General features: G+C 42.9%; 1 pseudogene and 5 gene segments (V, D, J or C); 4 read left to right on the forward strand and 2 right to left on the reverse strand.

Annotated features, from left to right (window-relative positions):
* LOC115051211 (Ig kappa chain V-III region MOPC 63-like) overlaps positions 1-26544 on the reverse strand; it is a 172782-nt gene that overhangs the window by 108646 nt on the left and 37592 nt on the right.
* LOC115051221 (immunoglobulin kappa variable 3-11-like) lies at positions 2506-3210 on the forward strand. The segment is given in 2 exon segments: positions 2506-2702; positions 2903-3210. Coding segments are annotated over 2 exon segments (360 nt in total).
* On the forward strand, positions 6147-6613 carry LOC115051233 (Ig kappa chain V region 3381-like). The segment is given in 2 exon segments: positions 6147-6198; positions 6288-6613. Coding segments are annotated over 2 exon segments (378 nt in total).
* On the reverse strand, positions 7471-9026 carry LOC115051235 (Ig kappa-b4 chain C region-like). The segment is given in 2 exon segments: positions 7471-7950; positions 9017-9026. A coding segment is annotated over 1 exon segment (258 nt).
* On the forward strand, positions 13770-19167 carry LOC115051358 (putative nuclease HARBI1; annotated as a pseudogene).
* On the forward strand, positions 25575-26287 carry LOC115051228 (immunoglobulin kappa variable 1-39-like). The segment is given in 2 exon segments: positions 25575-25776; positions 25980-26287. Coding segments are annotated over 2 exon segments (360 nt in total).

Genomic DNA, 26544 nt, shown 5'->3' on the forward strand with positions numbered 1-26544 from the left:
ATATGATCATTTTTACCTATTTCGTCCATAAGCGGTCATATTGACTGCACGGAATTTCACGGTATTGAAGTTCATATTTCTCGCGATTTATGTCGCAGTTTTAGCTGCTCAGCAACTATCACTGTCTGTCAAGTCACGGTCGGTCTCGGATTATACAGAGATTTGTATTTGTACCACTCTAGATATCAAAGTTTAGAGTAAAGAGACCAGACAATTTCTAAAATAAATGAGCGAAGCAAGAGAAAGATGACAGCTGCCACGGCCTTGGAAATGCTTCAAAACTTGGACAGCGACCTACATGAAAATAGGTCTATACTGAAGAAAAGGAGTCGACTTTCATTGGATACTGTGGATCCAGATGTTCTCTTCACGGCTGACGTGGGCCAGGTGAGCACCGCTGTCCTGTGTTTTCCTCCTGCTGCTCCACTGTTATGTCCTGTGCTGCCTTTTTCTTCGCGACCCTTTCACTATGACTATTATTCTTATAATTAGCCGATTCTTGTTCTTCTTCTTCTTATTGTTGTTGTTGTTGTTGTTGTTATAGGGATTCCTGAAGCAGTACATACCCCTGAGCCAACTGTGTCCAGTCTGCCCTCTCTTCTCGGAGGCAGCTAGCCCCACAGCGCACGCAAAGCGCAATATTGAGGATGCGCTCCAAGCCTTTTTATGTGTGTTCCTTGATGGCATGCTGAAGAACATCAGGGACGACTGTTTTGTTAAAAATGTTAAAATAAAATGTATAATACTTAAGATTGTTGTAATCGTGTTCTACGTTATGTTGAATTCTATTACTATTTGCCAGCACCATCTAATTACGATTTACGATGCTATAAATGTATAATTAAACTTGTTAAAATATACATCTTGGTGTTATTTTGTTTTTTAAAGATATCTTAACACAATTAATGAATACATGTTTGACTGGGTATTTTTCACGAGAGATTATAGAGTTTGGAATCAAGCGGTGAAAATGACCGTTTACGGCAGTTCTTATAGAATTCCGGCTCTTCTAGAGTTAAATCCAGGTTGAAAACAGTTCTATTTAGGTGCATATGACAACTGAAAGTATTTTATCTGCTTCATTCAATTATTTCTTTTTTTAAATGAATTATGGAATGATTATCTATCTTCTTGAATTTTTTCTGTATTTGTGAAGCACGTTGAATTACCTTGGGTACAACTTGTGCTCGATAAAAGAACTTGCCTTGCCATGGTTTGGTGCGATACAAATAAACCTGATTTGACATATTTACAGCGGCTGCTGACAACAATCCAAAGAGTGGAGCATTTCATCAATGCAATGACAAACGAGCTCATACATTCTAAGCTACAGCTGCAGGTAGACAGAGGTGACTATGACAACATTCACATCAAGGTGGAGACCAAAGGAGATGAAGTCAGAGCTGATAATAAGGCCAACAGTGACGTCAGAAATGATCATGTGTGCAAGTGAATCTACAAAAAGAATCTGAGAGAAAACGGTTCAACCTCAGCTCATTTCCATAGAGACACTTTGCATCAGCAGCACCATGCTCCAGTGCTCTGGGAGACTTTATAGTCCTGACAGTTGAAGACTGGAGGACTGACAGCTTTTCCTTCATCACAACACAACACACATGAAAAACATGACTCTGATCTCCGTCCTCATCTGGACTCTCCTCTGCTGCTGCTTCACAGGTAAAGTCCAGAGAATCAAACTCCTCTATGAACATCCGTCCCTCTGAAATGAAGCCCACAAAACCAGGTTTCTGTCTCTGTGTCCTCAGAGTCCAGAGGACAGGTCACAGTGACTCAGTCGCCTGGAGCACTGAGCTCTGCTGTGGGAGGCTCCGCCAGGATCACCTGTAGGACCAGTCAGAATGTTTATGTTGACAGCAACAACCACCGTTTAGCCTGGTACCAACAGAGAGATGGAGATAAACCTAAACTCCTTATTTATGATGCTTCCCGTCGAGCATCAGGGATTCCAACTCGTTTTACAGGAAGTGGATCAAACTCTGACTTCACTCTGACCATCAGTGGAGTCCAGACTGAAGATGCAGCAGTTTATTACTGTCAGAGTTTTCACTTCCCCAACAGTCAGTATGTGTTCACACAGTGAAAAAGCGTCGTACAAAAACCTCCCTCAGTCAGACTGAACAGAAACTGAACTGACTGCTGCAGCTGGAAGATACTGCAGAGACTGATACAGTTCACTGAGGACACACACACACACACACACACACACACACACACACACACACTCTTCATATTATTTCCCTCCTTCCATCTCTTTGGAAATTCATCTCCATCAGGCCTCATTAATCCAACTCATCATAAAATCAGCCTGTTTGCTGATGACTCCCTGTTATATATCACAGAATCCTCGTCTCCTCTTCATCAATAGATTCATCAGATCAGAGGTTAAAGCTGGATTTCTGCTTTCTTCCTCCTGTCCTGTTTGTTAAAATCCACATTTTGATGAAGAGGTCCACTGTGATTGGACATCAGGAGTCCTGATGGAAACATCATGATGTGTTGAGGACAGCTACACTTCACTGACTCTGTGTGTTTGCATATGTGTCCTGCCTCTCTGCTGCAGCCGTTAAGAGACCAGTGTTGATCAGTGTCTGTCCAGGCCTTTCAGAGACACCCACACGCCGGCAGCACCATGATGATGTCACTGACTCTACTGCTGGCCACCCTGGGGCTCCTTGTTCAGGGTGAGACTCTCTTCTGAAAACTGGGCTTCAGGATGCAACCGGGTTCACCTCAGTGATGTTCTGCTGACTGAAACGAGCAGCGTTGACCTTCTTCCATCTGTTCTCCGTGTTAAAGAAATCATCCTCTTCTGTTTGGATGTCCATCATCTTTGTCCAAGCTGGATTTGTCTCAATGACCTTCTCTTTTTCATGTTTTCCAGGTTCATCAGGAGAAATCACCCTGACTCAGTCTCCTGGAGCTAAGTCTGTTAGTCCAGGTCAGACCGTCTCTATCAGCTGTAAAGCCAGTTCAAGTATCAGTAACTACCTTCACTGGTACCTTCAGAAACCTGGAGAAACCCCCAAACTCCTGATTTATTCTGCTACAACCCGTCAGTCTGGAGTTCCAGAGCGTTTTAGTGGCAGTTATTCAAACACAGACTTCACTCTGACCATCAGTGGAGTTCAGACTGAAGATGCAGGAGTTTATTACTGTCAGCAGGGTTCCAGCCTCCCGTTCACACAGTGATACACCGTCGTACAAAAACCTCCGTCAGCTGAAGAGGAACTGATCTGAACCAACAGCTGCTCTGAAACTAAACTGAAGAAAGTTTTCAGCAAAACAAATATTCCAAATGTGTCACTCAAATATGAATCATCACATAATTTAAAGTCAGTACTTGAAAGTGTTTCTTAAAGACATTTCTAATGTCGGACAGTTGAAGTCCTTTTTAATGAGGACAAGAATGAAAAACTGAAGACCTAAGGCAGTGAGATATCCAGCAGAAATATCACTGAATTCATGAACACAATTGTTATGTCCTGATGGCAAGGGGTATCTTAGGACAAACAAGAAATACTTGTAGGTATAATTATCAAATGAGGTATTTTAATAAGGTAGCTCAGGTCACCAAAAATAAATTCTGACACATCTAAGGATGATATCAGAAATAAGAGGAAACGATCCTCTCAAAAACAGGACGGTTAAGTAAGAACGATTAACTAATTCTAAAACACACAAAACTCTGACAACACAACGTCAGTTGCTGTCTCACTTCAAAGCCCACTGTCTAACACACGGTCAGCTTGCTGTTTGCCACTTCACTGGTGCTGCTGCCTCACTGGCAAGAGGGGAGAGAGAGAGCCACTTTCCCTCTGCTCTTCTTATCCTTATGGGTCCAGCTGAGGGCAATCCTGCAATTAGCAGACACTCACACACAGGCAGACCTACAAAGAGGTCCGTAACAACAATGATATTTCTTCATCAGGACTGATGCATGAAAGAAGAAATCCCTCATGAAAATGTATTTAGGTCTGAACTTCAACTAAATGTTTGAAATCATGAAATAAAACAGCTTCTCTTCATCCTTCCATTCCCATCTTGTTTCTGCCTGCTCTCAGAGACTTCTGCTAAACACAGTCAGGCCAGACGTTAGTGGTTCAGTTTCAACATATGATATTATCCATTAGTTTTGTTTTCTAATCAATAAAACTGTTCAGAAGAAAATCTGACTCTGACATGAATTCCAATCCTGCAGCTCCGAAAATACTGAAGAAGGAATCTGATGGTGTCCAAGAAAAGACAAAACCCCAGAGATAAATATGTCGTATGGAGTGTAGGGGACAGATAGGGTGCTTCTGAAAAAAAAAAAAAGGGGGGATAGGGTGAATGAAGTGTGAGAGAGAAGCGCCGGGTCAAAGTATTACACTAATTGCTGCTCAAATCTTGATGGGTCCAGTGGACTTAAAAAAAAAACAAAACAAAACAGAGCTGTCTTATTTTGGTAAATCTGCAATGTGTGGTTGTTTTGAAAAAATGCATGAATGTATGTTGATCTGCACGGCTGGGCTGAAGTGAATGGATGAGAGAGAAGTGCTTTATGATTGAGGGGAGACCGTTGGAAGTGAACAAATAGAGCGAGGTGTTTAGGCCAGGTTGTGGTTCAGAGAGGAAATCGTGAAGTTAAAGTAAAGTTAAAACGTTAAAGGAAAATGGTGAATGAACAAAGAGGAACGCCTCCAGGCTCCTCCTAGTCTATATTTCTAGAACATGCACTTCCACAAGAAGCAGCAGTCTGTAGCTCTGGTAGCTCTCAATATTTTTCACTAAATTTTACTTTATTTTTGTTGTATTTTTATTATTTTTTGTCAGTTACTGACGGATATTTCTGTGGGGAGAAGCGTTTACTCAAGAGAAGAGCTTCTTTCATGGAAAGTGGGCAAATCTGGAGGATACCACCCGATTCCAGCTGAGACAAAGAGGTGTTTTCTTGGTTGCCGTGCTGGTGCAAAGGTGAAGGCTAGAAAATGGAGAAATAAGCCCTTTCTACATTGATCGTCATGGGAAATGTTAACTCTCTGCCCAGCAAACGTGATGAGATGGAGATATTGGTGAAGACTCATGTGTTTTACTGAAACCTGGTTGGTTCCTGTGTGGAACTACCTGGCTTCACTCTCGTACGGATGGACAGAGACACTAAAGCTGGTGGAAAGAAGAAAGGAGGAGGACTGGCTTTATTACTGTCAAGGAGAAGATGTGCTGTCCAGATATTGAATTACTGGCAGTTGGTATGAGACCGTACTATGTACCAAGAGAATTCAGTCGTATCATTACAATACTGGTGTACATTCCAACCAAGGCAACTGCTGAAGTTCCATTAAAGTTCTCCAGGATACAGACTAAACAGATTTCAACTCCTGCTGACTGGATACTCACTCACCTCCCCATGTCTGAAAAATTTGTTGAGATTGTAGGATTCTCGGGAGTAAAGCAGCTAATTCCAATGACCGCTCCAGTGAAAACTGTCACAAATAATTCAAAAATCTAAGTTCCTATATTAGTGTCGAGCCAAACCCCAATCAATTTATTAGGAAGAGATGCATTGCGTAAATTAAGAATTGAAATTTGGTGCTCTCCTTTGGGAGTTTATGGTGACAAAGTCGGCCTGGACGATCAGATGTTGGTGAGAAAACAAACTGAAAGGGCTAAAGTTTATTGGTAGTTCTGTCTCTGACTACATTGTAAGTACAGCTGATGTGAATAAAGAGATTCCCCATCTGACACCTGTGTCCAGACAACCTTATTTCCTATTTCCCACATCTTTCCACCACAACAGGAGAAAACAACCTTTGTTGGAAAGCAACACCACAAGTCACATGGCAACAAAGAAATGAGAAAATGAATTAAAGCAAGTTCTTCTAATCATTGAAAAAGAGAAGAACTGGTCAAAGAGCAAAGCTAAAATATTCAACGCTCTTTATTCAAGCCGTCATAACAGTGTGTCAGTCAGTAACACTGTCAGTAACACAGGAGTCCCTGTTGGAGTCAGTCAGCTCATTTCCATAGAGACACTTTGCATCAGCAGCACCATGCTCCAGTGCTCTGGGAGACTTTATAGTCCTGACAGTTGAAGACTGGAGGACTGACAGCTTTTCCTTCATCACAACACAACACACATGAAAAACATGACTCTGATCTCCGTCCTCATCTGGACTCTCCTCTGCTGCTGCTTCACAGGTAAAGTCCAGAGAATCAAACTCCTCTATGAACATCCGTCCCTCTGAAATGAAGCCCACAAAACCAGGTTTCTGTCTCTGTGTCCTCAGAGTCCAGAGGACAGGTCACAGTGACTCAGTCGCCTGGAGCACTGAGCTCTGCTGTGGGAGGTTCCGCCAGGATCACCTGTAGGACCAGTCAGAATGTTCATGGCTCAAACCACTTAGCCTGGTACCAACAGAGAGATGGAGAAAAACCTAAACTCCTTATTTACAGAGCTTCCACTCGAGCATCAGGGATTCCAACTCGTTTTACAGGAAGTGGATCAAACTCTGACTTCACTCTGACCATCAGTGGAGTCCAGACTGAAGATGCAGCAGTTTATTACTGTCAGAGTTTTCATGTCATCAACAGTCAGTGGGTGTTCACACAGTGATACAACGTCGTACAAAAACCTCGGTCAGCTGAAGAGGAACTGATCTGAACCAACAGCTGCTCTGAAACACAAACACTAGAGGTCTGACTGTGACATATTCTCATGTTGAAAAGTCTGCTGTGTTAGAGAAACTATTTATTTAATTTATTCATGAGTATGAAAAGATTTTCTCATTTCAAAATTCACAGAGCAACGAAATAAAAAACTCTAACTTGACATCAAAAGTTATTATACTTCTCGTAGTTTGAATCTTTATATATAATAAAGACATTTAATGAACACAAACAAATCCACACAAATGATGAACACAACTTCTGCACTCATATTGATGTTACAAAATCACCATCAAACACAGTCAACATCCCTGAGAGCTAATCCAGAACTGACACGAGTCACTGTGAGTTTCATGGACCGGCTGTTTCTATTCAGACGTCAGCAGTCGGACAGCAGACATTTAACGCTTTCACAAGAAAACACACTGAAGACAAACTGCTGATCAGAGCGTCTTTATTGTCATGAAATATGGAACACGTCAGCGTTACGAGAAGCAAAAAGCTCAATGAAAAGATATAAAAGCAAAGTTAAAGAGAAACAGAGACAGAGAGTTCCAAAGTGAGAGCAGAGTTACTGGATGTCTCTGTATGCTGATGATACCACACTTTATATATCTGATCCAGAGATGAGGCAGATTTCAATCCTTCAACATGAAACAATCAAATCTGACTCAATCATTTCATCTACAGGGTTCTTTTAGGAGAAGAGATGAATCAGGTTTTATTTCAGGTCACTCAGAAAGTTTGACCATCTGTTGATGTTCTAAAAACTCCAGATGGACACAGAATTTATTTGATGAACAGATCTTTATTTTCTGAAATAGTGACATTACAAATGTTACAGAAAACTAGAAAACATATCTGAGAGAAAGACAGAAAATGAAAAAGAGACGAAGATGGCGTTACATGGAGCAGAATGAAACCAGCAGCAGAGACCAGCTCGGTTGGATCCAGACTAGGAACACTGGCCTTTACTCAGAGTCTCTGAGACCGCAGCCTGGCAGCCCTGGGTGGCCTCGCAGGTCACAGAGTCCAGGCTGGTCCACTGGTCTTTAGTGAGACTCAGGGTGCTGGTCCAGCTGTAGAGGCCGTCCTTCCCCAGCACCGCCCGGCTCTGGTCCCCGCTGCTGCTGCTGATGCTGCCGCCCCGCCCCACCTTCCAGGACAGGGTCCAGCCTGAGGGGAAGCCCTTGTCGGCCAGGCACATGAGCATGGCCTTCCCGTTGTCTTTGTCCAGCTCCTTCCTGGAGGGGGGCAGCACCCTCAGGGTGGGACGGGTGTCACCTAGAAGACACCAATCAGATTAGAGGACGGGGAGCGGACAGCTGTCAATCAAACAGCAGACACTTGGACACCTTGACTGTGTGAGAGCTGATTTAGTCCCTGAAGGAGTTTCTGTCAGATGGTTTTTCTGCTCCACCGGTCACTGACTCACACATTGTTTCACTTCCCTTTAAGAAGCCTCTCATGCACATCAGCACAGAGACAATCATCAGACAGTTTGAGCTGAAATATATCAAAGTACACTGGAAACACAAAAGATGATTTTACATTCCAACAGCTGCATTTTACCCTCGTCTATATCGCACTATTTCATGGAGACTTTTCTAAAAGACAAAAACTGTTTTTTTAGGAATCTCTTCAAAGTCCTGGTTGGTTTATGATGAAACACATTTAGGGATAAAACTATTAAAGCACAACAGTTAATCAGATCTACTGTGAAAAGCTCCAATATCACATAAAAACAGACGGCTGAATTTAAAAGTCAGACATAAACAAAGAGAAGCCAGCGACTTCAGAAAAGTTCAGTCACACTGTTCAGAATTTAGAGAAACACAAGAAACTTGTGCAACAAAAAAATGGACCAGACTCAGTGATCACCTTCCTAGCAACAAACTTTCACACTGCTCTATGTTCCCTACAGATAATATCCAACTAGGCCAGTGAGCGGGGATAGCTATCATGTCTTTGGGGTCATCAGGTGGGAACCTCCTTTCACCGGTGTTTCGTCTAGTTAGGCCCACAACACCTCCAGAAGGCTAGACCGTGAACACTGGCGTCCCAGAGTCACCCCCTAATGCCAGCCATCACCACTCCTCACACTCCTCACACTCATCATACAAAGACAACCATCTCAAACAGCACGACTATCACCTACTCTGACCTCTCACCAACTGCACCAGTAAAAGCGGGGTGGGGATACAGACCCTGGTTTGGGTAGGGGGCATGAAAGTATAGAGGGTGCAGGAGGTGGAGGCAATACAAGCTACGCTAGCAGATTCAGCAACTGACCTCATCTAAACAATCCTATATTCAAGTAAAATCAACACACCTACACAGGCCAACTCACCTGGACTAACCGCAAGGTGGCAAAGAGGCTCAAACAGGCCACACCCCCACTTAAATACACCTCCCCTTCCTGGATTTCTTCCTCTGCTTCTCCCTAGAGTCTGTCTATCTTAAGAGCTCCCCCTGCTGGGCCCCCAGCTACTATTACCTCTTCTAACCCAAATCCACTGACTGGATCTGACTGCCTCATCTGACATTTCCTTCACTATTTTCCTCACCCTCTGGCCACTTCCTCCTAACTCCCTCAACAAAGCAACAGCAGATCTTGCTACAAACCCTCTACATCCTACTTCCACTGGACAAATCCAAACCTTCCATCCTCGCTGCTCAGCATCCTTACCTAAATCTGCATACCTGAGCTTTTTCCTTTCATATGCTTCCTCTACTAAATCCTCCCACGGCACAGTCAGCTCTATGAAATATACTTTCTTTCTACTCCTAGACCACAAAACTATATCAGGCCTTAGCTTTGTGCAGGCTATTTCCTGGGGAACAACAAGCTTTCCTCCTAAATCTACCTGCATCTCCCAGTCACTAGTATCCTCTAAACTGCCTTGCTTCCTTATTACCTTATTAACTTTCCCTCCTTCCTGCACAAACTGTATTGCAACTCTCTCTGTCTTAGACCCTCCTAAAACTGCCTGCCTCCGTATATCTTCAAACCTGCAGCTAAACTTTTTAACACCTGGTTATGTCGCCACGTATATCGGCCTTGTGAGAGACTAACCTCACAACCTGACAAGATGTGTTTTAAGGTTGCAGTACCTGAACACAACGAACATACCGGGTCTCCATTTACCCAGAGTTTTAGGTTCTGGGGAGTTGGCAATACATCATATGTTGCCCCTATCAAAAATCAAATCCTTTTTCTTCTCTACACCTTCCCAATTCAACCACTGTCCCTGCTTAGCCTGAGCCACTGCCCTCGCACCTCTTAATATTTCCTCCTGTCTACGAACCTGCTCCACAACTAGCTTCCTCTTCTCTTTGGGACCTGCTCTACTCCACACCGGTTTGCCTGGGCCAAGCCCCAGGCCTCCCCGGCCTATCTGTACATTACCCACAATCTCGGTATGCCTAAGAGCTGCTTCTGCTTCCTGCACTGCCATTCTTGGATTCCATTTTCTCCCCTTGGTTGGGTTTGGAACCACCTTAGTAACCACCACATCTTTACTCCCAGATAACAGGAGCTCTGTCCTAACCTTAGTACATTTGAACTCCTCCACTAAACTAGATACTGGGAGCTGAAGTATGCCTTTCCCATACAGTGCCACAGTGCTTAAACATCTCGGAACCCCGAGCCACTTCCTAACGTAAAAGCTTACTAGTCTTTCCATTTTCTCTGCAACAGATATTGGAATCTCATATACTGACAGTGGCCACATCAATCTAGGAAACAACCCAAACTGCAAACACCACAACTTCAACTTTCCTGGAAGTCCTGGTTTATCTATTCTATCCAGTCCCTCAGCAACATCCTTCCTAAACTGCACTACCTGTTCTCTGTCATTCAAATCTGCCTTGTACCACCTACCTAAACTCTTTACTGGTTTTTCCCTAATTATTGGAATTGCTTCTTCATCTATTACAAACTTTTGATCACTTAATCTTCCTCTACTTATTGAAATACTTCTAGACTTACAAGGCTTGATTCTCATACTAGCCCACTTTAAGTTTTTATTAAGTCTCTCCAGTATTCTTTTCATACATGGCACCGTTGTAGTTATCGACGTCATGTCGTCCATATATGCCCTAATTGGTGTAAGGTGCAGTCCATCCTGCCGCCTCTCTCCACCTACAACCCACCTAGAGGCTCTAATAATTATCTCCATTGCCATTGTGAATGCTAATGTAGAAATCGTACACCCTGCCATAATACCTATTTCTAACTTCTGCCAACCTGTTGTAAAGCCTGCCGTACTTAAACATAGTCTGATATCTTGGAAATAGCTTCTTACTAAATTGACAACTACTCCTGGTACTCTAAAATAATCAAACGCCTCCCAAATAAGGCTATGTGGCACTGACCCAAATGCATTTGCTAAGTCCAAGAATATCACATGCAAATCTCTTTTCTCTCTCTTGGCTGCCTGAATCTGATGCCAAATCATGCTAGTGTGCTCTAAACACCCTGCGAAACCTGGTATTCCTGCCTTCTGTACTGAAGTATCAATTAAGCTATTCCTTTCTAAATAACTAGCTAGTCTCTGTGCAACTACACTAAAGAAAATCTTCCCCTCTACATTCAGGAGAGAGATCATACAAAACTGACTCAGCTCTGAGGACTCCTTCTTCTGAGGAATAAGAACACCTCCTGCCCTACGCCATGCTCTGGGAATAAACTGTTTCTTCCAAACTATTCTTAACTGCCTCCACAAAAACTTTAGGATATCAGGTGCACTTTTATAGGCCCGGTAGGGGACTCCATTTGGCCCTGGGGCCGAAGAAGCCTTCGCACGCCTGACTACCTCCTCTACCTCCTTCCACCTAGGTGGTCTAACATCCATTTCTTGATCTATCTCCCCTAATGGTGGCATGTCAGGTGGAAGTCCTACTTCTCTATTCTGCTCAGAATCTGAATATGTATTTCTCAGGTACTCTTCTACTTCTATCTTTGTCGCTTTAAGCTGCCCTCCCTTTTCCTGGTTAAACAATCCTTTAACAAACTTGAACGGGTCCCTGTAAAATGCTGTTCTTACATATTCTTTCTTTTTTCTCTTTTTCCTAAGATTTTCAGCCCTTCTAAGCACAGCTAGCCTACTTCTCAACCCCTCTTGCAACACATTAATTCCCTCTCTCTCTTCCTCTGTAGCTCTTTTCCATTGCTTTCTTAATTGTCTTCTTTCTTTAATTAATTTCTCAATTTCTCTTTGCCGTCTAGACTTAGCTACCTGTACTCTTTCACCCCTCTTTCTATCTTGCACCCCAAAACTTTCGACACCGTAAGAGTAAATTATGTCTCCCATTTTTTCTAATCTATCACTTGCGTCTCCTCCTAGTCTACTCAGAATTATTGACAAGTCCCTGTTGACTATCTCCCATTCCTTACTACTATTTGCCCGTGGCCATCTAACTCTAGCTTTCTGCTCCATATTTCTCTCTCTAACTGGCCTATTCACCTCAATGTCAGCTGCATCCCTTCTTCTAATCTCCTCTTCCACCTCTGTGGCTGTGTTGTTGATATCCTTCGAACTGTGGTTTTCTACCTGTCGCTGGATTTCATCCGACTTACTCAATTGACTTCTTAAAGAGTTCTGATCGATGCGGCCACACTGCCCTTCCTTTCCCACACATCTCATCCTTCCTTGATGTACTCTAAGGCCTCTGACTGATGTTATTTTCTGCCAACCACAAGGACAAACCTGGAGCATCTTTCCCTCTAATCTACCTTCTTTATTCCCTATGCCCTTCAAACTATTCTGCCCACTTCTAGTTCTAGAGAACTTTAACTGAACAGCACAAAAGTTTCAGATGGAAAGATGTTGCTGATTGTTGCTGTTTAATCTTTGCTGCTGCTCAGATTGTTCACATTTCACTAATTAACCGCAACAAGAAAAGAAAAGTTCAGAGAATCTGCTTCAAGTTCAGCTTCAGGGTCAAAGAGGAGAAACCAAGAAGAAAATAGAGATTTGAAAGAGTTTTAGATCAGACAAAGGGAAATTTATATCCTCTACAAGTGTTCAGACACAGAAAAGGAGACCTGAACACACAAAACATTATTAATATTGAAGCAGAAACTTACTTCCAAATTCCAGTCTGGTTCCTCCACCAAAAGTCAACCACAGTGATACAAACTCATTGAGCCGTCGTACAAAAACCTCTGACTGTACAGAGACACGGCTCTCTGAGTCTGAAACAAACAAACTCAACTAAATTCACCTCCAATATTTTGGCTGCCTGCCTGAGAAAGACTGAAATTCAATATAACACATTTCTGTTTCTTCACATCGGAAAGACTTTTGTAGAATTTATAATATGTGATAGAATTGGAAACAGTAACAGACCAAAAGTTGGATATCACCACAGTAGACACATCCAGTATCCTGAACAAAGAAATGCTCATAAATGATAGAAAAGACTTTTGCTGTAAAGAATAGAACATTTTTCTGATGTGAATGACTGAATGTCACCAGAACGTAAAGATCCTAAAACAAACAGTAAATCTGTCTAAAAAGGACGACAGAATATGTTGAAGTGTGCATTAAATGAAAGCTTTCAAATCTTTAATGTCAGCATAAACAAACACAAACACTCTGATCAAACTAGATTATATTGAGGGGAATCATGTTGATGTCATCATAAAACAGGCTGAAACTTTTCAAACCTTCTGTGTCCTCCACAACAATCAGCCATGACATCATGACCTCCTGACCCCACATGGATGGAGGACCTAAAGTTTCCCAGCAGGACATTGTCCAAAGCATCACACTGTCTGCACCAGCTGGTCTTCTTCCCACAATGCATCTTGGTGTGATGTCTTCCTCAGGTAGTGCTGCACACACACACACACACACGCACACACACACACACGCACACACACACAACTGACCATCCGGATGATGTCAACGAAAACCTGATCCATCAGACCGGACCACCTTGTTCCATGGCCCCGTGGTCCGGTTCTGATGCTCATACGTCCATTGTAGGAGGTTCTGGTGGTGGACTGGGGTCAGCATGGACACCCTGACCGGTCTGCAGCTCCACCACAAACTGTGATGGTCTGTGTGTTCCCACAGCTTTCTGTCAGAACCAGCATGAACTTCTTCAACAGGTCTTCTGTTGTATCAGACCACACGGTCCATCAATGGGTCCTGATCCAGGACCATGTGGTTCAGTGGTTTTCCTTTCCTGGAACACCTTGGTAGGTCCTGGCTGCTGCAGAGAGGAACCTCCCACAGAGCTGCAGTTTGGTTCTCATCAAAGTCTCTCGAGTTACTGAAAGAAAAATAAATAAATCAATAAAAATGAATAATAAATAATAATTATAATTAAATAAAAATAATTAAATAAACAAATCATATTTTTTTTCACAAAACTTCTTAAAAATAAGAACCAACAAATTGTGATGATCAGATTGATCCAAGTCCCTGTTGGAGTCAGTCAGCTCATTTCCATAGAGACACTTTGCATCAGCAGCACCATGCTCCAGTGCTCTGGGAGACTTTATAGTCCTGACAGTTGAAGACTGGAGGACTGACAGCTTTTCCTTCATCACAACACAACACACATGAAAAACATGACTCTGATCTCCGTCCTCATCTGGACTCTCCTCTGCTGCTGCTTCACAGGTAAAGTCCAGAGAATCAAACTCCTCTATGAACATCCGTCCCTCTGAAATGAATCCCACAAAACCAGGTTTCTGTCTCTGTGTCCTCAGAGTCCAGAGGACAGGTCACAGTGACTCAGCCTGGAGCACTGAGCTCTGCTGTGGGAGGCTCCGCCAGGATCACCTGTAGGACCAGTCAGAATGTTTATAACTCAAACCTTTTAGCCTGGTACCAACAGAGAGATGGAGAAAAACCTAAACTCCTTATTTACTATGCTTCCACTCGAGTATCAGGGATTCCAGAACGTTTTACAGGAAGTGGATCAAACTCTGACTTCACTCTGACCATCACTGGAGTCCAGACTGAAGATGCAGCAGTTTATTACTGTCAGAGTGCACACTATATCAGCAGTCAGGATGTGTTCACACAGTGATACAACGTCGTACAAAAACCTCGGTCAGCTGAAGAGGAACTGATCTGAACCAACAGCTGCTCTGAAACAAAACAGTCGAGGTCTGACTGTGACATATTCTCATTTGAAAAGTTTTCATGTTACCTGATGTAAATAAAACACATCAGTTCACCACAACAGCAGTTTAATAACACATATATATATTTACCGGGACGAGTTTTCGTTCCGACTTTCGGTTTCAAGTCGGCTATAAAAAATGCTGCCCCTCTACGATCATCCACCTTCAACAGGGCCTCACCATTTCTAAAAGATCCAACGGATTTAAGAGCACAACTATTTGAGGTGTTCTTTGGAGGGAGGGAGTTTTTCGAGACCGGAATGATCTGTTGGCGTTTTCTGATGATATTCTCTCTCAGCGATACAGATTTTCTGCTGATTGAATACGTTACATATGCAGTCTCTTGGAGCCATATGTAAGTAATGCAACAAAACGCAGCCATGCACTCACTGCAGTTCAAACAGCGTGCATCGCACTGCGTTTTTTTGCCATTGGCACCTTCCTGCATTCAGTCAGTGATGCAGATAATCTGAGCAAAAACACTGTTTGTCGCGTTATTCCAAAGGTTGTTCTAAACTGCTGAATATGTTTGTAGTGTTCCCTGGTCACTTACCAGCGCTTACAATAAAGGAGGTAATGTACATGAATTAGTTCACCATATTTCATGTTTAACGTTGTATAAATGTAATATTTACACCTAATTCCTAAATAGGGTTCCCCGGGGTCCTAGGGGCCACTGATTGCACTCACATACCCAACACTGGGCCCTTGGGGGAACATGAGGCCGATTTTGTGAACAGGAAGTCCTTTCACAGTGTCATTGTTCAGGTAAACTGATTTATTCACTAGCACTATGGCCACACTGCGTTCGAATCTTGATAATGCCGCCCCTCTCAAAAAGAAAGTATTCAATCTGAGGAGGATGGCTCCCTGGTATAGTTACCAAATCCGTGCCTTAAAGCAGACATCAAGGAAATTAGAAAGAAACTGGCGTTCCAGTAAGTCAGAAGAGTCTCACAGAGCCTAAAAACGTATAAAAAAGCTCTCCGCAGTGCTAGAAGTTCATATTACTCAGCACTCATAGAAGAAAACAAGAACAACCCCAGGTTTCTCTTCAGCACTGTAGCCAGGCTGACAGAGAGCCATAGCTCAGTTGAACCAGTGATCCCCTTAGCTCTAAGCAGTGATGATTTTATTAGTTTTTTTTTTTTCAGACAAAATTCTCACGATCAGAGAAAGAATTTATCAGCTCTTGCCTACGTTAGATTAAAATCTCCTACTGAAGACGGCAACTGCTGAATCAGCTGCGGCGCCTCTTTTACATCTGTAATCATTCTCACCTCTGAATCTTTCAGAGCTAGCTTCTATAGTTTCATCATCCAGACCGTCAACCTGTCTATTAGACCCAGTACCAACTAGCCTCTTTAAAGAGATCTTTTATTTAATTGAGCTGCTCATTCTAAATTTGATTAATCTGACTTTATTTCTGGTTATGTACCTCAGGCACTTAAGACTGCGGTCATCAAACCCCAGCTTAAAAAGCCTAATCTTGATCCAGATGTTTTGGCAAACTATAGACCCATATCGAACCTTCCATTTATTTCTAAAATCATTGAGAAAGCTGTAGCAAAACAACTACACGAGCATCTGGATGGGAACAGTTTGTTTGAAGAGTTTCAGTCAGGATTTAGAGCCCATCATAGCACAGAAACAGTGCTGGTTAAAGTCTCCAATGACATTCTAATGGCTTCAGACAATGGATCAGCCTCCATACTTCTCCTTCTAGATCTTAGTGCTGCATTCGACACCATAGATCATAATATTTTACTACAGAGACTGGAACATGAAATTGGAATTAAAGGAACTGCACTAAAGTGGTTCAAATCCTACTTATCAGATAGACATCAGTTTGTTCATGTAAACAACAGCTCCTCCTCATGTACTGTAGTCAGTCATGGAGTCCCGCAGGGTTCGGTACTTGGACCAATCCTCTTTACGCTTTATCTGCTTCCTCTAGGCAACATTATCAGGAAACACATCATCAACTTCCACTGCTACGCAGACGATACTCAGCTGTACCTATCAATGAAGCCAAATGAAGTCAGTCAGATAGTCAGACTGCAGGCATGTCTTGAAGACATAAAAGTCTGGATGACTGGAAATTTTTTACTTCTCAACTCTGACAAAACAGAAGTTATTGTACTCAGTCCGAAGCACCTCAGAAAAATACTATCTAATCATCTCATCAGTTTGGACGGCATCACTTTGGCTTCCAGCTCCACTGTAAGAAACCTTGGAGTCATTTTAGACCAGGACATGTCCTTTGTCCCTCACATAAAACAAGTTAGTCGGGCAGCTTTCTTCCACCTGAGAAACATGAGGAAAATCAGAAACATCCTTTCTCAGGATGATGCAGAAAAACTAGTCCATGCATTTGTAACTTCTAGGCTGGACTACTGTAACTCATTACTATCTGGATGTCCAAACAAATCTCTAAAAGGCCTTCAGTTGATTCAGAACGCTGCTGCACGAATATTAACAGGAACTAGGAAAAGAGATCACATCTCTCCCGTGTTAGCTGCTCTTCATTGGCTGCCAGTAAAATATAGAGTAGAATTCAAAATCCTTCTTTTAACGTATAAAGCTCTTAATGGCCAAACTCCATCATATCTCAGAGAGCTCATAGTTCCTTACTGTCCTAGCAGGCCACTCCGCTCTCTAGATGGAGGTTTACTTGTGGTTCCTAGAGTCTCCAAGAGTAAATCTGGAGGCAGATGGTTCAGTTATCAGGCTCCTCTTCTATGGAACCAACTCCCAGCATCGGTCCGGGGGGCGGACTCTTTAGTAACTTTCAAGACCAGGCTTAAAACTTTCCTGTATGACAGAGCGTACAGTTAAAAAGTCCTCTACTCTTTAGGTATGCTGCTGTAGGCCGAGGCTGCTGGGGGAAGGACTGAGCTTCTCTCTCTCTCTCTCTCTCTCTCTCTCTCTCTCTCTCTCTCTCTCTCGCTCTCTGTCTCTCCCTGTCACCCTCTCTCCCTCTTTCTCTCTAACTCCCTCCTTGCATGCGCTGATAAAAACCATCTTTCTTAAAAAAAAACAAAACAGTTTCACCCAGTTCTAAGCATTTATACTGCATTTACTAACCATGTTCTGCCAAAGTCTCTGTCTCTCCCAGTTCCTCTCCTCTCTCTCCCTGTCCTCATCCTGCAGGTGGTGACTCATCTCCATCCCATGTTCCTGCAACACCTGCTGGTCCCATATAGCATGAATTCTGTATTACAGCTCAACTCCATGAACTTCATGCAACAACATGTTCCTGCCTACACCCCCCCCCCTCCAATGCCTGCCTGCCTCTCTCTCTCTCTCTCTCTCTCTCCCTCTCCCTCTCAACCCAACCGGTCGAGGCAGATGCCCCCCCTGAGCCTGGTTCTGCTCGAGGTTTCTGCCTCTTAAAGGAAGTTTTTCTTTGCCACTGTTGCCAAGTGCTTGCTCATCGGGGGATCTGTTGGGTCTCTTTAAATACATTTATAAAGAGTTTGGTCTAGACCTGCTCTGTATGTAAAGTGCCTTGATGTAACTTTGTTATGATTTGGCACTATACAAATAAATCTGATTTGATTTGATTTTGATTTATTTGTCATGTTATTGGTGGTGGCTCATGTGCACATTGCATGCAATTATATTATTAGTGCTGCATACAACACTTTTCTCATCGATCAGATATCTTCATTCAGCACCGAAGATGTTACAGGAGATGGGTCACCATCAATAAGGGAAAAATATTCCCTTTCAGCAGCCTTCACTGGTACCTTAACTGTTTCAGTGCTTTCATTGTGAAACTAATCTGGGACACCTTTGCAGATGACTTGTGACAATCAGCAGTTGGTCACAAGTGTGGATGCCAGATGGCCTGGCTCAGTCCATGACTCACAGATCCTCTGAGTCTATTCTGGTCACCAGCTTGAGCAAGGAATGGCAAATGGCTATACACAATTGTATTCTATTCTTGTTTATTTGTAGCACAAAGTAATTTCCTTTGCCTTCGTTAACGGGGCTTTTTGATGGTCTTCTTCTGGGGGACAGAGGATATCCCTGCACCCTATCCTGACCCACAGACACCACCAGAGCGTGGCTTCAATGTGGCACTTAGCAAGTGCAGGGTCGGGATAGAAATGACTTTTGGGGTCATCAAGTCCAGATTCAACTGTCTCCGTGGCCTGAGGGTTTCTCCTGACGGGGCCTTTGGGATTAGAACCGCATGTGCGGTGTTGCACAATGTGGCCAGCATACGAAAAGGAAGGAGCCCTCGTGTGCCGCTGGTGGCAGCTGACGTGGTGGACCCCATCACCCTTGACAACCCAACTGGTGCAGCCAACAGACGAGCCATCACCCAGCAATTTTTCAGTGATTAAAAAAAAACATGAAAAACACAGCAATGAACTGCTGTGTTTTATTGTTTATGGAAGTTCAGCCTTTTCTGGGGGGAAAGTCGCAATAAGTACACGATGTGAATCATGCTGAACAACACATTAAAGTACCATTTAGTGTTGTACCTTTTCTCACATTGCAGTTGATCTTTAACTTTAATTTCTTGATTTCCAGCTCTTTTTTTCATATTATCCAACTCAAGAGTCCTTTTTTAAAGGGCCCTCACATTGTCTGCTCCAACCTGTATTAATACGACATTGAGGTGTTCATCAAGCAACAGAGAGGAGTCAGATAGACGTTTCAGTTATGTTGGTGTACTGTGTTCATTATTCACTTATGTGCTCTTGGTCAGGATTACTTAAAAAAAAAAAGTAGACGTAGAACTGCTACTGAATGATAAAACCCTGACCCCTTGATTTTTTGTGGGCCTACAAGTGGAGGCCACAGGCTGAAGGGGAGGGTTGGACAATGTCCTCTGCCTGTGACATGAGCAAGAAACCTCATTATTTCTAATTTAAAAAGATTGATTTCATTTGTACATTGAATTCTTATTTAGATTATAAAGATATCTGCCCCCAAAGGTACCTCTGAATACACTGAAAGTGTCTCCTCATCATTGATCTCCACCTGTTGAATAGTTTAAGGGAAATGAATAAAGTGGATTTAAAACAGCACACAAAGATAAGACATGACAATTTCCTGTGTGTGTGTTGGCGGCTTGACCAAAACTACAGCGTCTCCTTCAACTGTACATTAGATGAAGACTTTTCTCATTTGAGAAACAATAAATATGCATTTAGTATTTAACCACCAAAGCACTTACACATACCCTGGACAAACAGTTGCTGCTGGGAGCTGCCAGCTGCAGGGTCTGACTGAACACCCCGTTGTATCCCCTCCATGATCGGCCGCCCTTCATTGTTTGAAAAGGCCAGCTCCTCTGAGGCTGTGTGATCTGCTGGAGCGGCCTTCTCCTCTAATTTTTCTTCTTGTTTGCTTCAGATGATATTGTCAGTGTGTCATCCACATTATACTAAAAGAGTGATGAATGCACAGCAAATACAAACCACTTTGGATGACATTCTTGTGCTCGGTCCAGATTTGCTGCCAAAACCGTTTTGCAGTGCCGGTATTACAACTAAGAGAACAAAAAGTAGAAAATAGCTTCGACTTTATCACAAATCACACAAATCAAATAAATTTCACTTTGATTTGGCCCCAATCTAAGAGATTTCCAGGTATCCTTCATGCTGAGACAATGTCAGGGAGGGAATTAAAGTCATCAAACTGAATCAGATCACATTTATTTGTATCGCGCCAAATCATAACAGCTACATCAAGACACTTTACATATAAAGCAACATTGAGACCAGACTCTTTATAAAACTATTGAAAGAGACCCAACAGATCCCGATGAGCTAGCACTTGGCGACAGTGGCAAGGAAAAACTTCCTTTAAGAGGCAGTCATATGATGATGTTTATGATATATCTGATATTACAGAGGCGATATTGACTTACACATTTACGTGATCTGGATATTTTTTGCCATTCTTCCTCTCTCGCCTTGTTTGCTGAAACAGTGTTGCTTTTTGCTGTTAATATAAATCTGAATTCATCGTAACTTTATATAAAAACTATTTGTTCCTCTTGGGTGAAATACGCAGCACGTGATCGCTCCATTTTTCTGTGGAAATCGTGTCAAATGACAGTAAACACTCCTTTTTATGTGAACATGGACAGAGCCTGATGAGGAAAGTCTGGGCCGACAAATCAAGTTCATAACCATCGTCGGGATACTCGTTGTCTCTGGATGGAGCTTTGGCTTTGTCGAGCCAGCTCACCCAAAGAAAGCCCGGTTCTGATGGCCTTCCTTCGTAGTACACCCCTCTGGTCTGCAGGGGTCAGGACCGACCAAAACTGGTCCAAGGAAGGAACAGTACTGAACCACAGACTCTATGAACACATGAACACAACCTCTGTGGTTCCATTTACTGGGAAATATTGACTGGTCACAACTTTAATTAGCTCAACACAACACAGCATTTTGTCACAACATATGTGAACTTTGTTTGTCTGAAAGTTCTGACCTGGAACTGCTGAGACAGCATGATCTGACTGAGACAAAGAAACACAACTCAGAAAAGAACTCAGTCAGCTCATTTCCATAGAGACACTTTGCATCAGCAGCACCATGCTCCAGTGCTCTGGGAGACTTTATAGTCCTGACAGTTGAAGACTGGAGGACTGACAGCTTTTCCTTCATCACAACACAACACACATGAAAAACATGACTCTGATCTCCGTCCTCATCTGGACTCTCCTCTGCTGCTGCTTCACAGGTAAAGTCCAGAGAATCAAACTCCTCTATGAACATCCGTCCCTCTGAAATGAAGCCCACAAAACCAGGTTTCTGTCTCTGTGTCCTCAGAGTCCAGAGGACAGGTCACAGTGACTCAGTCGCCTGGAGCACTGAGCTCTGCTGTGGGAGGCTCCGCCAGGATCACCTGTAGGACCAGTCAGAATGTTTATGTTGACGGTGGCAACAACCATTACTTAGCCTGGTACCAACAGAGAGATGGAGAAAAACCTAAACTCCTTATTTACTATGCTTCCCGTCGAGCATCAGGGATTCCAACTCGTTTTACAGGAAGTGGATCAAACTCTGACTTCACTCTGACCATCAGTGGAGTCCAGACTGAAGATGCAGCAGTTTATTACTGTCAGAGTTTTCACAGCATCAACAGTCAGTATGTGTTCACACAGTGAAAAAGCGTCGTACAAAAACCTCCCTCAGTCAGACTGAACAGAAACTGAACTGACTGCTGCAGCTGGAAGATACTGCAGAGACTGATACAGTTCACTGAGGACACACACACACACACACACACACACACACACACACACTGATCAGAGTTGAACTATTAAATCCTAAAATATAGATGAATATGTTTGTCAGATGTAAATATTGTTGGAAAATTAAATAACACAGAACACAAAGCAGACTTACAACCCATTTATTTACAGCGGCTGCTCACAACAATCCAAAGAGTGGAGGCAAGGCAAGTTTATTTGTGTGGCACAATTCGACAACAAGGTTATTTACAGAGACATTAAAACATGCATGATTAAAGTTTGAACAGAGAAGAAAGGAAAGAAAAAAAGAGATAAGAACAAAAGATAAAATCAGATAAAATCAGTAATTAAAATATGATCAGATTTTAAAACTCAGCTAAGTAGCAGTAGATTCTGAGCTTTATTCAAACTCAGCTAAAAATAGTTGTCTTCAACCTGGATTTAAATACACTGAGTGTTTCAGCTGATCTGAGGCTTTCTGGGAGTTTGTTCCAGACATGTGGAGCGTAGAAGCTGAAAGCAGCTTCTCCATGTCTGGTTCTGACTCTGGGGACTGATAAAGAAACCGGATCCAGATGACCTGAGGGGTCTGGAAGGTTCATCCTGGGTCAGAAGGTCACTGATGTATTCTGGTCCTAGAACATTCAGACTTTTACAGACCAGCATCAGAACTTTAAAGTCTGTCCTCTGATGGACAGGCAGACAGTGTAAAGACCTCAGAGCTGGGCTGATGAAGTCCACTTTTTTGGTCTTAGTGAGGACTCCAGCAGCAGAGTTCTGAATGAACGAGTGAAGAACCAAACAATGCTATCAAACATTAACATTTATAGTGAAGTCACTAGATTCTAAGTTCAAAAACAAAATCGCTCCCGAAGGAGGAAAATAATGCTACGCTAAAAGGGGCCTAACGGGGAAAACAGAAAATACTCCGTAAGGAGAAAAAACCCCGGCGAGACAAAACAAAAAACACTCACGCTTCTAAGCGGAGGATAAATGGTAAATTGATGTAAAGTTACAGGAACTCTAAATCACTCGCAAGGAGGAGAACACAAAGTCTATAAACATTAAACTATCGAAAGTTATCTACAAACAAAAAAAAAAAAAAAAAAAAAATCACTCATTCAGAGGAAAAGCTAAAGCTATAAAAGCACTAAACTAGGATATGAAAATTACAACTTAAATTCACTCTTTCGAGGTCCAAAGACTTACACAAAAGGATCGAGGGCTAAGGCAAGGACGTAATGCTGGTGTGGGACGAGAAACGACGACACACTGGCACAAGACAAAGGGGAGACAGACTATTTGAGCTGTGGGGGAAATGGGGAACAGGTGGAGACAATCAGTAATCATGAGGGCACACAGGATACAGGACGAAGGGCAAGTGTTCTGAAACAAGAGGAGAGTTAGGCATTTCAAAATAAAACAGGAAATGACGAGACACAATAAAACCCAGACGAGACAACCTCACCACGGTGTGACATTCTCTCTGGCTCCAAAGACCATTACCTCAGTTTTGTTTTTGTTTAGCTGGAGAAAGTTGTGGCACATCCAGTCATTCATCACCTCAATGGATTTACTAAGAACCTGTAAAGGGCCTCGGTCTCCTGGAGACATTGTAATATATATCTGCATGTCATCTGCATAGCTATGGTAGTTTATTTTGCTGTTTTTTGTAATCTGTGCCAGTGGGAGCTCGTAAATGTTGAACAGAAGAGGTCCCAGGATGGAACCTTGGGGAACTCCACATGGGATTCTTGTCTGCTAAGATACAAAGTTACCTATTGACACAAAGTGCTTCCTGTTCTCTGAGTTTGTTTTAACCAGTTTAGTCCAGTGCTGTGGTGCTGTCTGAAACCTGACTGGAAGGCATCATAGCAGTTATTTTGTGTTAAAATGTAATTAAGCTGTGGAAAACCCACTTTACAGAGACTTTTCCAGTTTCATAGACTTCAGCTCGCCGTGTCCTGCCTGTGATACGTCCTCCCACTTCCAGGAGACATGATTTACTTTGTGGCTTTGCACCGACAGACAGACAGTTCCAGGGAGGATTATCACTCCATGATTTATTATAATGCACAGAGTCTGCTTTCTTGGTCGTGTTATCTGTGCTCCTTAGCTGTGTGTTAGCTTGCTCACCTTCACTGTTTTGAATCAATGGAATGGAAAGAAATGGAATTTCCACACAGTCCATTTACCTCCACATTTACTTCTAAGGAATGAAATTTCATCTGTAGTACTGCAATCTTCTGCAGGAGGCTGTAGTAGTCATTTTGGGTCTGATCACCTGGTAACCCGACTGCACCGGCATCTTTCTTCCCCATTTCATCAATGCAATGACAAACGAGCTCATACATTCTAAGCTACAGCTGCAGGTAGACAGAGGTGACTATTGAAACATTCACATCAAGGTGGAGACCAAAGGAGATGAAGTCAGAGCTGATAATAAGGCCAACAGTGACGTCAGAAATGATCATGTGTGCAAGTGAATCTACAAAAAGAATCTGAGAGAAAACGGTTCAACCTCAGCTCATTTCCATAGAGACACTTTGCATCAGCAGCACCATGCTCCAGTGCTCTGGGAGACTTTATAGTCCTGACAGTTGAAGACTGGAGGACTGACAGCTTTTCCTTCATCACAACACAACACACATGAAAAACATGACTCTGATCTCCGTCCTCATCTGGACTCTCCTCTGCTGCTGCTTCACAGGTAAAGTCCAGAGAATCAAACTCCTCTATGAACATCCGTCCCTCTGAAATGAAGCCCACAAAACCAGGTTTCTGTCTCTGTGTCCTCAGAGTCCAGAGGACAGGTCACAGTGACTCAGCCTGGAGCACTGAGCTCTGCTGTGGGAGGCTCCGCCAGGATCACCTGTAGGACCAGTCAGGATGTTTATGTTCACAACAACAAGTACCACCGTTTAGCCTGGTACCAACAGAGAGATGGAGAAAAACCTAAACTCCTTATTTACTCTGCTTCCACTCGAGAATCAGGGATTCCAGAACGTTTTACAGGAAGTGGATCAAACTCTGACTTCACTCTGACCATCAGTGGAGTCCAGACTGAAGATGCAGCAGTTTATTACTGTCAGAGTTATCACTACATCAACAGTCAGCATGTGTTCACACAGTGAAAAAGCGTCGTACAAAAACCTCCCTCAGTCAGACTGAAGAGAAACTGAACTGACTGCTGCAGCTGGAAGATACTGCAGAGACTGATACAGTTCACTGAGGACACACACACACACACACACACACACACACACACACACACACACACTCTTCATATTATTTCCCTCCTTCCATCTCTTTGGAAATTCATCTCCATCAGGCCTCATTAATCCAACTCATCATAAAATCAGCCTGTTTGCTGATGACTCCCTGTTATATATCACAGAATCCTCGTCTCCTCTTCATCAATAGATTCATCAGATCAGAGGTTAAAGCTGGATTTCTGCTTTCTTCCTCCTGTCCTGTTTATTAAAATCCACATTTTGATGAAGAGGTCCACTGTGATTGGACATCAGGAGTCCTGATGGAAACATCATGATGTGTTGAGGACAGCTACACTTCACTGACTCTGTGTGTTTGCATATGTGTCCTGCCTCTCTGCTGCAGCCGTTAAGAGACCAGTGTTGATCAGTGTCTGTCCAGGCCTTTCAGAGACACCCACACGCCGGCAGCACCATGATGATGTCACTGACTCTACTGCTGGCCACCCTGGGGCTCCTTGTTCAGGGTGAGACTCTCTTCTGAAAACTGGGCTTCAGGATGCAACCGGGTTCACCTCAGTGATGTTCTGCTGACTGAAACGAGCAGCGTTGACCTTCTTCCATCTGTTCTCCGTGTTAAAGAAATCATCCTCTTCTGTTTGGATGTCCATCATCTTTGTCCAAGCTGGATTTGTCTCAATGACCTTCTCCTCTTTTTCATGTTTTCCAGGTTCATCAGGAGAAATCACCCTGACTCAGTCTCCTGGAGCTAAGTCTGTTAGTCCAGGTCAGACCGTCTCTATCAGCTGTAAAGCCAGTTCAAGTGTTTCTGATGATATAAACTGGTACCTTCAGAAACCTGGAGAATCTCCTAAACTCCTGATTCATGATGGTAACGTCCGTCAGTCTGGAGTTCCAGAGCGTTTTAGTGGCAGTTATTCAAACACAGACTTCACTCTGACCATCAGTGGAGTTCAGACTGAAGATGCAGGAGTTTATTACTGTCAGCAGGATTACAGCCGCCCGTTCACACAGTGATACAACGTCGTACAAAAACCTCCGTCAGCTGAAGAGGAACTGATCTGAACCAACAGCTGCTCTGAAACACAAACACTAGAGGTCTGACTGTGACATATTCTCATGTTGAAAAGTTTTCAAGTTACCATTTGTGAATAAAACACACAAGTTCACCAGAAAAGAAGTTTAAAAAAAGAAACTAGAAAAACATCTTAAACATATATGACCTACCGTAGAAGTCCACCACAGCATACCTTTTACAGTTTTACATGCTGGGG

The sequence above is a fragment of the Echeneis naucrates genome, chromosome 11 (genome assembly GCF_900963305.1).
Source record: "Echeneis naucrates chromosome 11, fEcheNa1.1, whole genome shotgun sequence".
In the NCBI taxonomy this organism is placed as follows: Eukaryota; Metazoa; Chordata; class Actinopteri; order Carangiformes; family Echeneidae; genus Echeneis; species Echeneis naucrates.